This window comes from Odontesthes bonariensis, chromosome 8, assembly GCF_027942865.1.
Source record: "Odontesthes bonariensis isolate fOdoBon6 chromosome 8, fOdoBon6.hap1, whole genome shotgun sequence".
In the NCBI taxonomy this organism is placed as follows: Eukaryota; Metazoa; Chordata; class Actinopteri; order Atheriniformes; family Atherinopsidae; genus Odontesthes; species Odontesthes bonariensis.
The window spans coordinates 19,637,178-19,654,159 of NC_134513.1; the positions used below are offsets into that span (position 1 = coordinate 19,637,178).

At 43.3% G+C, this 16,982-nt stretch overlaps 1 protein-coding gene across 18 annotated transcripts in view; it reads left to right on the plus strand.

The window, feature by feature from the left end:
• The first annotated feature begins 1,902 nt into the window (after positions 1-1,902).
• The window catches only part of LOC142385463 (pleckstrin homology domain-containing family A member 5-like), a 230,400-nt gene continuing 215,320 nt past the window's right edge, over positions 1,903-16,982 (plus strand). For 16 of the 18 annotated variants that reach the window (XM_075472017.1, XM_075472019.1, XM_075472023.1 and 13 more), the window contains exons 1-3: positions 1,903-2,027; positions 2,154-2,230; positions 2,989-3,046. In XM_075472017.1, coding sequence (XP_075328132.1) covers positions 1,936-2,027; positions 2,154-2,230; positions 2,989-3,046 — 227 coding nt within the window. In that variant the 5' untranslated portion in view covers positions 1,903-1,935. Of the gene's footprint in view, positions 2,028-2,153; positions 2,231-2,988; positions 3,047-7,798; positions 7,940-13,656; positions 14,715-16,982 lie in introns of those variants that run through there. The other 2 variants (XM_075472034.1, XM_075472033.1) reach the window with 2 other exon arrangements.

The following is a 16,982-nucleotide window of genomic DNA, read 5'->3' on the forward strand; positions in this document are numbered from 1 at the left end:
CAACTCAAACTGCTGTTACTTGGCCTGAAACATTCCCCTCTGCAAATGGATCAAGAACTTTTTCACCAACAGGCATATCGGACATGGGCTGTGTTCGAAACCGCATAGTTCTCCTACTACTCCTACTAACTTTTTGAGTTAGTATGCGAGTTTGAGTCAGCGAGAAGTTCCCGAATGCATACTAGATTCGCCGAAATGTTGGGTATGCATAGGTTATTAGTACAGAGGTTACTACTCATACTCAAACTACCCAAGATGCAACGTAACGTGACGTTGCCGATCGTCATTTCCTGTCAAAACGGCAGTTTCAAGCTAGCTACAACGAGAGTCGGTTCACTTCCTGTTTACCCTTCTCCCCGTTCTCCGACGTTTTTTCTTGTTTTCTCTTCTTTAGGGTTCTCTATTTACCCTTCTCCCCGTTTTTCTTCCACTAACAGCGAAGAAGCAAAGAGTACAACCTGGCTGCATCATGAGGTTACTACTCATACTAACCTACCCAAGATGCAACGTAACGTGACGTCGCCGATCGTCATTTCCTGTCAAAACGGCAGTTTCAAGCTAGCTAAAACGAGGGTAGGTTCACTTCCTGTTTTCAAAACAAAAGCACCAATTGTATCGTAATGGCTTGCCCTATGATAAAAGGTAACGGGTATTTTATTTTGTGAAAATAACCGAAAGTGCGTTGCTCACCACGGCTAGCTTTAGTAGCGTCGCATTCGTGGGAACAAAATCGTAAATAGCCGGTATTTTGTCAGATTTTCAACACGTTGGGGATCTAAACGACTACTTTCTCGCCTGAAAAAGTTTCAATGTTGCTAAAGTTTACAGAGTTTAGAGCTTAAGCAAAATCAGCTTCAGGCCGGCTGATTTTGGCTCTGGCAGGAGCGAAATGCATTGTGGGTAAACACTCTGCACTGATCGATGAGTAGGCAGTATGGAAGTATGTAGTATGCCGAATGCAAGTATGTAGTAGTATGTAGCATGTAGTATGCGGTTTCGAACACAGCCTTGAACATCTCACCTCCTTCAATATCATCCTCAACACTGGCATCCCCCCCAAGGCTGTGTTTTCCGTCTGCTCCTCTACTCACTTTGTACACTGTACCCACATTGATGACTCAAACTCTGTATTCAAGTTTGCAGATGACGCAGCCGTGGTGGGGCTGATAATCAACAATGAGGAGACGGCCTACAGTGGAAGTCCAGTCACTGGTTTCCTGGTGTCACATCAACAATTTGGTAATTAACACCTAGAAAAACAAACAAAACCCCCCCAAAAGAAATCATCATTGATTTCAGTTGAGTCCAAGACAAAAACTACAACAAGTCTTTTTATACATAGAAAGGAGGTGGAACAGGTTTCAAGTTTCAAGTATCTCGAAGTGCATCTAGCAGAGGATTTTACGTGCAGAGTGAACAAAAAGGGTCTGGTGAAAAAAACTAAGCAGAGGCTATTTTTTTCTGTACCCTTACACTAACTGGGTTTCCCCAGAGATTCCCAATCAATAATCTAAACCAGACAGTTCACTTTGTTTTGTGGAAAATTGTTAGGAAACGTGGAGGCAAAATGAAAAACAAATGTGACATACAAAATGTTGTGAAAGTAATCCTAATGTGCAGAATATATATCAAAATGAATAAGTGATAGTTTCATGCATACAAGTCTATCCTCTTCTTTGGGAAATCTATACCAGCCGCGGGTAAAGCTGTAACTGACGGGTGATTGGGGAACTCTGCATCCTTGCAAACAAAAAAACAAAACAAAAACTGAGGTTAAAAAACAAAATCGCCGCTTTCTGCATTGTTTTTGTCTCTATCCTGGTGCGCGTCCTCGCACATCTCAAAGCGCGAGGACATCTGTGTGCGCGCTCAGCACGGGGACGCGAACTCCAGCTTGTGTGTAGTAACCCAGGGCAGTAGAGCTCTGAGCTAGACATGGCGGCGGACCCAAAGCCGGACTGGCTCTCCTGCCTTCCCTCTTCTTGGAGTTATGGGGTGACTCGGGATGGACGCATATTCTTCATCAAGTAAATATCACGCGGATACGTGGATTTACGGATGCGCACTGCTTTATTTCTCCGACGCTTTTTCTTGTTTTGCCTTCTCTCGGGTTCTCTATTTACCCTTCTCCCCGTTTTTTCTTCCACTAACAGCGAAGAAGCGAAGAGTACAACCTGGCTGCATCCTGTTACTGGGGAGGCTGTAATCACGGGCCACAGGAAAACTCCAGGTAAATAATCCCGGGATGCGTTTTTTCTCCTTTCCTTGAGATAACGCGTGCGCACGCACACACGCACTTAGCGCCAAAGAAAAGGTTATCTGCGCGTCACGATGGAGAAGGGGGCGACAAGTTGCGGAAGGAGTCGTGGAAGACGATGAGGGGGATTTGTTCTCTGCAGCAGCAACAGCCTCCGCTGCTCCTCTCCGCCGCCGGCGCCCCCAGCCTCCTCCACCTCCTCCTCCTCCCCCTCGCTCCACCTGGACACTTTGCGACACACTTTTTTAAAAGTTCCGTCACGTAGGCGCAAGTCGATTTTTTTTTTCTTTTTTTTTTGGGAGCCGGTTCCCTGCAGTGACATTTGACACACATCACTGAAACCCGCGGCCAAACACAACTGCGCGTCGGACAAAACGCTGCGCGTCCGGCGCGTACCGTTGAAAGCCGACAATCAGAAACAAATCACCCAAATGTGCCGCAACCGGAAGGTTTGACAGGCGGGATGACAGATCAGCGGGGCGTGCAGACAGCGCGCGCGCACTGCCAGCTCTGCCACATCTGATCTTTAACATTTTTGGGGGACGGGGCGCGGAACTGCGGGGTGTAGTCAAATTAGCGATGTGTGATTCAGACACTGCATTGGCGTGCAGGTGTGTGTGCGTGCACGCGCGTGTAATCAGCTCCATATCTCTGCACAGCAGCTCATGCTCCTGCTGTCTTGTGTTTTTTTTTCTTTTTTTCTCCCTCCCCTCCCCTCCCTGCCCTCACAGATTTACCAACAGGATGGGAGGAAGGATACACATTCGAGGGAGCTCGCTGCTTCATCAAGTGAGTTTGGAATGTGTGTTGAGAAATCAGAGAAATCCGAGATGGGTAGACTGAGTAGAGATTTCCCTCTCATCCACCCTCAGCACACTCTCGTCTCTCCTGAAGGGGGTGTCCAACAATGCTTCTGCCGGCTTTCCGGTGCTGGGAAACACACATGCTCCCACATCAGCATCAAGCACACATGGAGACATCAATCTGAATGAACAGTGTCACGGTTCTGTCTTTCTGAAGCTGCCATCAGTCATCCTCTGCCCCTTCACTCCTTTTCCTCTGTCTTACTACACACACACACACAGAGACACACGCATAAACACACACTGTAATAGAGGGATTTGCTCAAAAACAGCTTCTGTCAGTGGACACAAGTTTGACAGTCAAGTGTGACTCACCGGCTGCTCTGAACAGGCTCAACTTGTTTGTGTGCTGTGTGGTCTGTGTGTTTGTGTGTGTGTGTCAAACCTCCTTAGAGTTAATAGTGTCTACAGCTCCTTGGGCACATATGCAGACATGTACGTACTGTGGACCTGTCTGTTGACAAAAATGCCCTGCAGCACCCAGCACCTCGCACAGCCGTAACTGATACCGATACGCACATGCACACATTCGCACCGTCTCCCTCTGAGGATACTTTCCTTTTTACTTCGTACTTTCCCACCTAGTTTTTCCTGCTGTTGCTCGTGCTGTCTGTGGCCATTTTGAGAGCAGCAGCTGACATACGTGGCGAGCTAATATAGTCACTCTATAAATAACCCAGAACCACTGCTCATTGGTATGTATGAATGCAGTATGTTGTCGTGCACACCCTCTTGCGTATGATGGCCAGCGCACGAACATGTAAACATGTCACACATGGGCAATTAACTTGAGATGCGCTGGCACGGAGTGGCATAATGGCCTGTTTGTGACTCGGTAACAACTGTACCCTCGGATATGAATGCAGCTTCCAGAGCTGCACCCACTCGGAGGTGGTGTCAGCAGGCTGGAAAGAAAGCGTAGCAGCTAAAATGGCAGGATTGAGGAGTTCAAAGAAGCAGAGGTGAACACCACTGGGAGGTTACCACTAACCCCTAAAGCTGATGCTGTCTAAACTTTTTTATCTCTTATTAAAGTGCACTGCAAAGAGGAGACGTACATCAGAACAACAGCATGCTTTGCCTGAGGACTAGTACTCCTCAGCTGGAATAATCAGCTCCCTGCCCCGAGCTCTCTCTGTGTCATTCGTTTGCAGCAAAGATTAAATTACTATAGAATATAAATAGGTATGGAATAGGTATAAATAGGTATGGAAGTGCTATGTGCCGGCACTCGGAATAAAAATAAATAAAAAATAAATAAAATGCACTTAGTGCAAAAATATTGCTAAATATTGCACTCAGCTTTAGGGAAATTGCACAAACAGAAGTGTGTAGTTCAACCCCAGGTACAATGTAAAATACAGATGTGCGAGTATTGTCCATGTCGGGGGGGGAGATGGATGTGCATTAAACAGTCTTATGGCCAGGGAGAAGAAACTGTTCCTCAATCTGGTTGTTCTGCAGAAGATGCTTCAGAAACCTTCTGCCGGACGCCAGCAGGGAGAATAGTCCATGGTTGGGGTGGGTGGGCTCTGTGAGGATCTGGTGGGCTCTGGACAGGCAGCGCCTGTCTGCTATGTCTTTGATGGGTTAAAACAGTCAGACTACACATTTTGACACTTTTTTTTTTTTTTTTACAACACAGTAATACTCTTCCGGAGTAGGCCATGTTTCCTAAAACGTCGAATGTTGGGAATTGTGAAGCCCTGTCTGGGACTTTTGGGCAGTCCGTTCTCACCAATGGCATTTAGAATGATTTTTACATTGGGTGTTGTCCTCAATATTTTTTGTATTAATCACCAAAAATCCATCTGAGTGTTGAGAACTGCTGGATTTAGAAAGCTGATAGTGGATTGTTGGTCAGATCCACAGGTAGGTGTACGTATTCTACAGCCTTCGCAGCTTGCGTATTTACTGGCCGAGGTTCTCGCAGCTCCACAGCTTTAAGCGAATCGCTTAGTCACTGATAAAATATCCAGCCCTTTAGCTTTTCTGTGAGATAGCATTTGTTCTGTAATATTGGAAAATTTAGCTTGTCATGCATCAATCTAATTGGCCGAAATCATCTTTTTACTTGAGCTGCTGGGCATCTGTGAGGTAGAGAAGCGTGGTTCCACCTAAAACTGATATCTGAACTTGCTTGTACCACAATCTTCAGGATCTGGTCAAGTTGATTAATCGCATTTGTACGCAAAATCCAAAAATGAATCCAAAAGTAGTGTATAGCTTTTAGCATTTAGTTTTATTTTAAATGTACTGCTATATGAATGTAAAAGTGCCATGACATTTGTTGTGCAAACACTGTCAGCAGGGTGTGGGTGTGAGGAGAAGGATGCGGATGCAGACTTCTTGGAAACTTAAAACTTAATTTATTTTCTCAAAAAAAGGTTTTAACAGAAAACGCGGCCGAGCCGGATATAAAAAAACTTAACATGACTGCGAACAAAACAAGACTGTGACTGACAAACAAACAAAAGACTTGACTTGACTTGACATGAATAAATACGTGGCTTACTTTGACATGGACCATAGATGACGGGAAGAATCTGACAAGGAACATGAAAAGGGACTAAATACTGTGGTGATTGATTAGGGATTGAGTGCAGCTGATGGGGAAAACACAGGTGAGGGACGTGAGGCTGATGGCAGGGCAGGAGAGGGTGGCATGATATGAAACTAAACACAAGACCTGAACCTAAAACATGAGAAAAGAACTAAACTAAGACATGAACTAAAAACCAAACATGACGTAAAACATATTCCAATGACAAACACACTTTTAACATCAGCATCTTTCTGTAGTTTTTATGTAGAAGCCTCGCTCCACTGTCTGTTTCCTTGAATGACTTGCTGCTATCAGTTGTGTGTTTTGCCTTTAAGTGATATTTTAGACTGGAACTACTACGGTCAGAAGACAATTCAACTTGGCAGTGTTTACAGATGACTTTGGTTCTGTCGACTCTGCCGTCTGGAAGAACTTTAAAATGAAAATGGCCGAGTAAAAGTTCCGTACCCTTCTCCATGTTTGGTGGATCCGCTGATCACTTTATTTTCCGGTTCTGCAGCAGAGTAAAATAAAACAAAATAAAATAGATAATAAAACCTGCGTTAATGCGCGATAAAATATTTATTGCTATTAAATAATTAGCGAGTTAACGCGATAATAACGAGTTAACTCGCCCAGCCCTAGTAGTAATCTAAAAAGTTAGAATTGACTGGTAAAGGGTTAAGGAGAATGCATTTTGCACTGACCTTCCAGGCTTAAATCCAAACATGAAGCAAGATAGTGACTAATCTCCAGCTGTTTGGTGCTCGTGTACAGCAAGTTTTCTTCTGTTAGGAACTACAATTAATTCTGAAGATGCAAAATAGATCAGAGATTGCATTTTGAATGTCAGAAATCAGGCCCGAGCCAGCAGCTGCTGTCGGTTCGTGGTACTGGCGGAGACAGATCAGCTGAGGATTTCGTCCTGTCACGTTCACCGTTTTAAAAACAATGAGGAGCAATGGGAGACAGAACAACCAGACCTCTTCTCACAGTCACATTCAACAGTGAATCATCACCAATTCTTCACATTCTACAAATTCCTCTCAGATTCCTGCTCGGTCACTTCTCTATCAGGCCATTATTGAGAGGGCCAGCCCTGCAGCTTCTTGTGAATCCGTGGTGTTGAAGGATGCTGCTGTCTTCTGAATGCTCGATGACAGCAGGTCACTCCTCAGACAGAGAACCCTTCAGGGTGGGGGTTGGACTTCTTTTATCTCCAAGTTTTCAGTTGGAATTTGTTATTCTCTTTAGGACTATTAGAAGGCTATTTGAAATTCCTGTAACCATGAAATGCAGACATGTGGGTTTGCTGTGAAAAAAGCCAACTTGACTGCTAACTTAGGACCGCGTTTAAAGCCACACTACCCGGAAAACAAACTGATTTAATACTGATTTAATAGTGAGCTAAGCTTCAGTAGAATATGAGGAAGAGGTGTCTCTGGCCTTCGAGGTCTGTTTTGTAACGACTCTGTGGTCCAAAGCACCAGTGTTTGAGGGAGAACTGAAACATGTAGGACTGGCTGTGTTTTTAGTAAGATAGTCGCATGTTTCTCATTTAGATTCAGCCTTAAGAGCTGGTACAATGTCTTCCACATGCCTTTCGTCATAAAGCCTTTTATCATATTTCGAAGCTGAAAACCCGATTATTGATCTTTTGCAATGCTGCATGTCTTTTTCATGGAACCAGCGGGTTAAGGCTTGGCCTCTACATGTGTCAGTAATACCACAAATGGTCTTTTTCACATACAAGAAAGTTGAATGCAATTAGAGATTGAGTTTTACATCTGCATGCCGAAAGATGTTTGACTGAAAGATGCGTAGTGGGAATTGATTGATAACGTGTGAGGAATCCAGTCACATTGGAACCATGCCGATGAGACATCTGATGCCTGAATTCTGTTAGCGTCACACATTATTGCATGAAGAAAGCCGAATTCCCTGAATTTAGTCTCTCCGCAGAATGAACTGCCACTGCTTGGCAGTACCCATCATGCTTTGAGTCAATGACTTTGGTGTGTTGATCTGTGCAGATTTTATTGGCCTGTCATTTTAATAGGAAAGAATGTGAGTTTAATGGAATTTGTACTAAAAGGATTATAATGACTTCTGAACAACAACATTGTGTTGCAGAGGCAACTGCCTGACATTCGGAGGCTTCTCATTGACTTCCATGCTGTCGGACGATTGTGGGACTAACATCCCTCTGACCCAAGGAACTGCTGACTCCACATAGTTTTTTCTTCTTCTTTCGGCTAGATTCAATAAATTTCATGTCCAAAATTACAGCACTGATCTCCATGTGACTCCTTTTTCCACTTTGCTGCATCCAAACCAGTCAATGGACTGCACTTGTCTTTGCTCTGTATGATGTACTATTTTACTCATTAGCATTAGGTGATGGCATGGTACACGTGCTCATAAACCGGAGAATGAGTAAAATTAATCGGGCTAGTACTTCACCAGCAAAGGCTTGCTTAACGCAGGCACAGTTACTGTGGAGCCAAGAGGAGATATCAGGTTGAATTTTCTCTTTCTATGAATGTGGGTTGTTGTCATATTGAATTCTCATGACATTCCCACACGGTAACATCCCTTACGAACAGAGACGTCTCTGCTGCCACAGCACTTGTTTGTTTTTGTGTCACATGGCTCTGAAACGAACGCCTCATGCGTGTCATTATGTTTTTATCCTCTCAGCAGTTATTCATAAAGTTGCCTCCCAAATCATCACAACTGTGATGCAGCTTTTTTTTTTCTTTTTTTTTTTGACAGTTGCAGTTTTCAGGACGGATAACAGTTGAGCAAATTGAATCAAATGTTGAGTTTCGGGAGTATTTGTTGACCCTATTCTGCTTTGATGACGACAACATTTTGGCTGCATAGAATCGGAAAGTTTAATCGAACTTGATCACCATTGTTCTACAGCAGTACGTGGCCATGTTAAAAAGAACCTCTTGCGCTGTAAGGGATGTTTGGCTTTTTCAGTCTCAAGTGTAAAGGCCTTGGTATGCTTCTCCGTCGCTATCCGTCAATCCGACTTTGTGGTCTTTAAACCTTTCGAGCTTCTCCATCGGGATGTCGGATACGCAAGGCAATTCACCTCCCGATCAGTAGGCGTCGCTAAGTTAGTTGACCCAATCTCGCCACGTCTATCGTGAAAGTCGTTGATTGATTTTTCACCTTCCGGCTCCGTTCCACTCCTCACAGTGAACGATGGCGAGCGAGAGAGAAAGACTGTTGTTGGAGTTGGAGCTTGTTGAAATTGAAATGCGAATAATTTTTACCAAATGTTGACCGGCCACACAGTAAACTCTTTAAAAAATGGCGGTGTTGTTGTTCTGAGAGGAAGGAGCTAAACCGGAAGAGTGATTCCGGAAATGATGTTGTTCGCCGACCAATCACAACCCTTGCGGTCTCCGCGAGTCTCCGTCGCCTCGATGGATAGATAGGAATTTTGGCCGACGCACGCAAGCAACGGAGAGCGTCTCTAAATCAGGCTTTACAACAATCAGCAGTTAACTGTAAATGAGCTCCTTGGTTTTCTGGGTGCATGCACAGTAGCTGGCCACCTTCTCGTGTTTGTTCATTTCTTCAGTTTCCTCATCTTGGACCCCAAGATGAGTCCCACTGCATGCCACCATTCAAACGGTATCTGGGGTTACCATAATGGCATGTAGCCAGAAATTGAGACCAATCTGTGTTTTCATATTTGACATACCATTTTATCATGGTTGTGACTCCCTAAGTGTGCAGGTTAGACAAGGTCATAGAGTGTAAACCAGTTCTGGCCAGAATAAAAATGCACAGTGGCCCACATCCGGTTGAGTGCTGGTTTATTTGGTCTGTTTTTGGTTGACATCTGGCATTGTGATGGCTTGGTTGTGGCCCACTTTTGGCAAACGTGAGCGGACCGCCCAAGTGCCATCATTCCATGCCGTATGTGGGCCGGATGAACATGTAAGGTGTGGGCCGGATACGGGGCAAAAGAGTTTTGCTATCTGGGGCGTTTCCATCCAATGGTGAAGCTAGCTTTTGAAACAGTACTATATAGAATATGCGAATCAGGCTTGTTTTGCAGTGAGCATACATCCTATCTCCAGGACGTATGACACTCTATTTGTCTACAGCCAAAAAAAAAGGTGTGTCAGAATAAAGGCTATGATTATGACATGGTAATGTTTTATGTTAGCAGTTGTAAAGGGCAGTGTTGTTGTGAGGTATGATAAATCACAACCATCTCTTATATAATTTCCAGACCTAACCATGTATTTTTTGGACACTTTGTCCTATTTGTTGTGAAATTGGTTCTTGTCTGTACAGCATCATCTCCAGAGCCCATACGTTGCATTTATTACACTTCCTCCTCCTTTTTCTCTGCCTTGTCTGAGCTCTGGATCCTAGACGACACCTTGAATTCAACTTTTCGATTGCTGTGCTTATGCACAGAAAAAAGTGCATGAATTACTAGAAGAAGCCACTTCAGCAGCACAGCATCCAAACCAGCGAGAAAAATGTCCCAAAAATTAGTGTCCACACAGAAGTTCATTAGAACATTTTCAAGAGGATGTGAAGAAAAGACACACGACATGTCAGCTACAGCAGCAGGCAGCCACTTTCGCGGCGCCATTTTAGAAAAAATGAACATTACATGCAACATAGCAGAAAAACAGCACTACTGATTAATGACGTTTTTGGAGCCTAATTCAGTTATATTCATGTTGTACATAAGTTTTTTTTTTTTTTTTTGTTACCTCTACAACTTAGACTTTGAACAATGCTTCCTTTGGGAACGTCCATCCTTTTTCTACCAGACCTGTATATATGTGTTTGTGTGTGAAGTGAAGACCCTTGCTGCTCAGTGGGAGGCAGACTGCCCTCCTTCTCGAGCTTAAAATCCCAATAGAAATCTATCTGCAGCATCTTTTTCACATCTCACTCTCACTCTCCCTCTGTGTGTGTGTGTGTGTGCCCTCCTGTGTGTTTCTCTTCCCCAGCTGGAGTGGTTTGAAGTCTGCCCCCCTGCTTCACTGAGCTCTCCCTAAAGCCTTTACCAGCTCCTCATGTTTGTGTGTGTGTGTGTGTGTGTGTGTGTGGGTATACTCCACTGAATCTTAAAATGTGTGTGTCTGCATTTCTGCACATTTCCAGCTTGACCTCTCCTGTCAGTTGGCTTCTGTTTGTGATGTTTTTTGAACAAGTTATAAACGCCAGTTACATATCAGAGGTGTGACCCATGTGTGTGTGTGTTTATTGATACAGAACATAGATCCATCTAGACTTCTGCTGCACTGCTTCCCAAGCTCTTATACTTCTGCAGGAACTTATTATTCCTCTCAGGACACACACTTCCTCCCACACAACAGAATCCTGTCGTCTCAGTTGGTGGATCCATGGGGTCAAACTAGCTGAATGAACCCATATTCTTACCTTTATGGTAAACACATTTGGTGCTAATATGCAAGCAGCTTTTCAAATATACCGTAGCAACTTTTAACACGTGAAGACCCAGATGCATAAATGACGTGTTCACGTGTAAAACAAGCGTACACCTTTTCCTACACACAACATGTGCGCACCTCACACATTCTTCAAACACTTCTTAGATATGTTACAAGAGCAGTTTATCTCTCATGTGGTGCGATATAAATGGATGGAAAAAACATATTTAAACATGAAATGAAAGATAAAATATCAAGGATCTGATTGATAATAGAGATTTATTTTGTGTTTTGTTTGTTCTTATTATCTTTTATAGTATTTTCCTATTTAATTGTGGGTCTAATAAGTGAGTAAGGGCGCTTTCACACTAGGATAGCTCGGGGGACTCGGTTTGAATGGGCGGGGAATGCCGAACAATTTCACACTTTCATTTGGTTTGGTTTTCCTTCAAGCTGCAGTTTTGAAAGCGAACCAAAGCGCCTGGACAACGTCACACATTTACAACAGCTGCTTGTTTGGGGCGGTATTAACAAAGCCCTGTAACAAGCACTGACCAGGAAGGAAAAAAAGCATAAGGAAGAAGAAAACCCGGCACATCGATTGGCCAGGACCTCCCTGTAAGTGGTGGGCCCGTTGCTTCTTTAGGCTCAGCCACCATCTAGTTAGGATGCCTCCTGGTTGCCTCTCTTTAGAGGTTTTTTGAGGAAGGCCAACTGGGAGGAGGCCTCCAGGCAGACCCAGAACTTGCTGGAGGGATTATATATATATCCCTTCTGGCATGGCAGCACCTTGGGGTCCCCCAGTCATTGGGGGAGGGATGTTCAGGCTTCCCTCCTGGACCTGTTGCCTCTGCGAACCAACCTCGAATAAGTGAAAGACAATGAATAAATGGATAGATGGAAGTTCATAATTGGCTTATTTGCTGCTTTAGGTTCCAAAGGTTGTTTAAGAAAACAGTCAACATACCATCCTACGTTTGTACCAGAGATGGGGACTCAAGTCACTGTGACTTGGACTCAAGTCACTGTGACTTGGACTCAAGTCGACTCGAGTCGCTGTTTTGATGACTTGGGACTTGACTTGACAAAAAAATAACAGACTTGAGACTCGACTCGGACTTGGAAGTTAAAGACTCGGCACTTGACTTGACTTGAGACACGATGACTTGAATGACTTGAGTGTTAAGCATCTAGCATAACTTCGAACTTTCTTCGTCATTTGAAGATCCATTCTGATCAGTAAGTGCACGTCAAATTAGCTAATATTATCCTGTTAGCGAAGTCGGTAGTTAGCTAACGTTAGCTTGATATGATACGGGGTGGACAGATTGGACACATTGGCCAATGATGTTTACTGACAGTTACTTATATCTTGTCTTTTCACTTTATTAAGATCAGATTCTGCAGGTAAAATTGCAATAATAAGGTGACTTGACTTTGACTTGACATATTACAGGACTTGACTTGACTTGACTTGACTTTGACTTGACATATTACAGGACTTGACTTGACTTGACTTGCCCAAGAAAAAATTACTTGGGACTTACTTGAGACTTGAAAGCTAAGACTTGAGACTTACTTGAGACTTGCACATGTGTGACTTGGTCCCATCTCTGGTTTGTACATCTGAATCTTCGCTTTTGCTTCTTGTTTGTACTAGTTTTTCCAACCATTCCTCTCTGTAGGCCTTTTTGCTCTGACCACTTCTGTTACTTTTTTTTTCCATTCAGCAGTTTTTGTTCCGTTTGTGATTGTAGAACTAAAGGCACCAATTGAAACTGGTTTCATTTTCTCTGGTTCACTGATGTGTCACTCAGTTTCACATTCAGAAAAATGTTCACTTCCTCTTCGTTGCCTCTTTAAGTTCAGTTTTTCTGCAAATGAATTAGTTTTTGTGTTCTCTCCCTTGATGTGAAGCATCAGCTTTTGCCAGACATTCTTGTGGCACTGACACCAAAAGCTTTTGGTAGTAAGAATGGAGTGTATAAACTAATGCCACAAGAATTGTCCTCCTTAATGCAGAGAATGAGGGAGTTAAACATGCCAAGAGTTCACCCTAGGTGGATTGGAATCTGATTGACATGATTGACATTCAGCTGACCTTTGACCAGTTGTAGCGGGACATTTCACAAGCAGGGCTTGGTTTGTGAGGTTTTCATTTAGCCTCAAAACACATGGTAAGGTATTCAAAGCCTCGCTGGGCTGTGGAGCCTCAGCCTCGCTTTCTGCTAGCACACAGACGGATGAATAGAATATGAACTGGAAATGAAATAAGGAATGAAATGAGGGCGAATCAGACAGTGTAACCTGGAACTGACACCGGGACAAGGGGGGACAGTGGTCATGTCTTGCCACCGCTACTTTCTCTGGCAATTTCTTTCCTCTATCTGCAGTGGGTCTCTCTATTGCTCCCTCCTCTTTGTGTATGTGTGTGTGTGTGTGTGTGTGTGTATTTGGTTAAGCTTGGCAGACGCTCAGTGCTTTGGGAACGCAGCAAAGTAAACTGCTAGAGTAACGGGAACGAGTCTTCTTTTGCTCTCCACCCACCAGAAAGACAACGTCATGCATCCACTGCAGCAGCAGCAGCAGCAGGAGCAGCAGCAGCAGCAGCTGATTCAGTCTGAGGAGCGCTCTGAAAGCCAGGGAAAGTCAGACAAGGTTCAGATCTCTTTGAAGTGTGTGTGTAGAACAGCATGTGGAAGAAAGATGTTTATCCAGGAGATTTAAAACTCTTGTCATTTTACACACAAGCAACAATGGTGTTCCTCTTTAAACAACACACAGCAAATTAAAGCCGTGCCTTTGTTCCTCTTTTCTGATTAAATGGTATTTGTTGTCCTTTATTTCAAGTTTATAATTCTTGTTTATTTAAGCATCATCTTCTCTTTAAGCCAGTAGGCACGGTTCAGTTATGTTCATGTGAAAGTTTAGAAATGATTTATAAACTCTAATGTATTGAGATTAAAATATAAGTGCAGTGGTTGATCCATATTGTCCACCTGTAGTAAACTGTCACCCTTGCAATTCTTCCATACTGTTGTAGACAAGCTAAAATATTTGAAGCAAAGTTTACTGACAGGACAGTGAATATTGGTCTCTGAGTGAAGGAGAGAAACTTAATTAAGATAATCTCTGTCACAGAAAGCCTTCTACTCAGGTCACAGAGAGAGGATGAACAACCCGACTGTCGTATTGTGGTACATCTGTCTGGTCTCACCGTTAGTTTTGTATTACCAATCTGCTTTCATTAGCGCTCCAGTTTCTTGTGTGAATACAATGTCCCTTTGATGTACTTCTGCTCTGAAGTCTGAATATATAATTTGCATCTGTTTTTGACTTGGAGTACTTCATTTTTTAAACTCCTGCTCTGATTCATGCACTCATGCTCATGTTACAATGACTTTGTGTTGATGTTATGCTTCATGGCAGCTTTTCACTGCTTCTCATCTTACAGGCATTGCATCTAGGCAGCCATGTGTGCATCTAATCATGTGATCAAATCATTTCAGTTAAATCGTTGAGACAAACTGTGATTCACGTTGTGGACTGTATCTGCTAAAAGATCATATGATTAAGAGCAACTTGGCATCAAGGCGCCGATGCTAAGAGACAGTCTTGACTTGAGGATGAGAATGTGTTGCTTTTTTCTTGTTAGAATTAAAGGAAGCCGAGGCTTCAGGTACTCATTGATTTGAACAGTCTGTGATGTTTAGCCTGATAAGAGTTGTTCATCCACCACCACCACCTCTGGAGGGAACGATCACTGCACAAACTGTATGTCATACATTTAAGAAATATGATGCGCTGTAAAAGATTAAAGGGATAGTTCGCCTCTTTTGACATGAAGCTGTATGACATCCCATATTAGCAATATCATTTATGAACATTGACTTACCCCCCGCTGCGTCCTGTGAGCCGAGTTCCAGCCTCGTTTTGGCGTTGACGAAGGTAGTCCGGCTAGTTGGCTAGGGTCCCGAAAATAAAGCGTTTTGCTTCTCAAAACAATATGCGTTCAAAAGAGTAATACATTTGCATCACAAAATCGTTCTCCAGGAAAAAGTCAGACCTCACAATTTCTTGGCGCTATTTCTCTCTCCCTTCGTATCACTACGGGCTGTGTAAACTGTGCAGACCGAAGTGCAGACCGAGCAGTCCCCTGCTTTCGAGCAGTAAACACCGTAACAGGTGCGGCTAACGCTAGGTGGCTGTACGGATTGATATGAAGGGAGAGAGAAATAGCGCCAAGCGATTGTGAGGCTAACGTTTCTTTCTAACGATTTTGTGATGCAAATGTATTACTCTTTTGAACGCATATTGTTTCGAGAAGCAAAACGCTTTATTTTTTAAGCCCCAGCCAACTAGCCGGACTACCTTCGTCAATGCCAAAACGAGGCTGGAACTCGGCTCACAGGACGCAGCAGGGGGTAAGTCAATGTTCATAAATGATATTGCTAATATGGGATGTCATACAGCTTCATGTCAAAAGAGGCGAACTATCCCTTTAACCTTAACACAGCTGCACAAAAAGGTTTGGATTTGATTGACATGCTTCAAAAGTATTATGTTGTTTGTATGCTCAGACATCACTAATAGTAATCCAAAAATATGAAATACTAGGATGTCAAACTAACAGGTTATTAAGTCTCGATATTGTACTCTAAAAACTGTCAGTTACATATAAATTAAGAAATGCTTCAGTTGTGGTTTTCGTGATGGAGTCTTGATAAGTGACGGTGATGAATTCTGCAGTATCAGAACCTGACAGAAGAAATTGCTCTGACCGTACTTCTCTGTCTCTGCCAGACAGCAGCTGCGTTGGAGGTTGAGGCTGGATGGGTTCGGTGTTTTTCCATCGTTTTGCTCTGCACAGACATGTCACCTGACTGATATCTCTTCTGCTCGATTGATGGGGACTGATTATTAAAGCCCTGCTGAGCCTTCCTGTCCTGGGCTGCGCACGTTCCAAATATGGCACTTTATGTATTTCCACCACAGGAATTGAATGCACTTCTTATTTACCACATGATTTATATTTAAGACAGATATACTAGTCCCATTCAAATTTGCTCTTTGTTACAGGAGATTAAAGTAGACGTGATCCATCCCTTAAGTATGAGGCCTAATGAAATGTCTTTGACATGCATTGGTCAAAATAACAGAGATACAGTGCAGCAGCTCTCATTTTAACCATGCATTAACACCTTTAGGGTATGGAGGGACCCACTCACTCCATGCCCCCCCCCTTTTTCTCACAGTCTGCCTCTTGGAGATCAGTGGCAAGATACTTGCTACTTACAATTTGTCTGTGACATGCTTGTTTTTGCGCAAAGGTTCAGTGCCAGTTATCCAGCTGGTCAAAACACTGTACCATAGAATGTAATAGTCAGCTGGTAGGTTTATATGTCAGTCAAAAAACGTCTTTATTACATATGGGCTTCATAAAAACAGGTCCTTACTGTTGCTCCATTCCTAGGATTTGTTGAAGTTTTGAGAGACTAATACTCAGAACTGTTGCCTATATGAGCTACTTTTCAGTGTAGTTAACGTGTTTATTTCAGTAGTAGTGGAGCCATTGATGGTCCATTTAGTGACAAATGGGAAATCCGAATTCCTAATTTGAAACCAGGGAAAAAAAGGAAAAAGTTAAGTGAACTATAAAACAATGACAATGATGAGAATCTATTACTCTAATTAGATAAATGGCCAAACAGACGATCACTACGCCCGATAAACATAGCAGTATTTAGCTACAGTGATGAAGCAATCCTTGTATCTCTCTTGCCGTCAGGCGCAAAAGTAGTCACCCTCCAAAGACAGTTGGTGGTCGATTCCCAGCCCCTCCATGTGTTAAAGTATCTTTGGGCAAGACGCTGAAC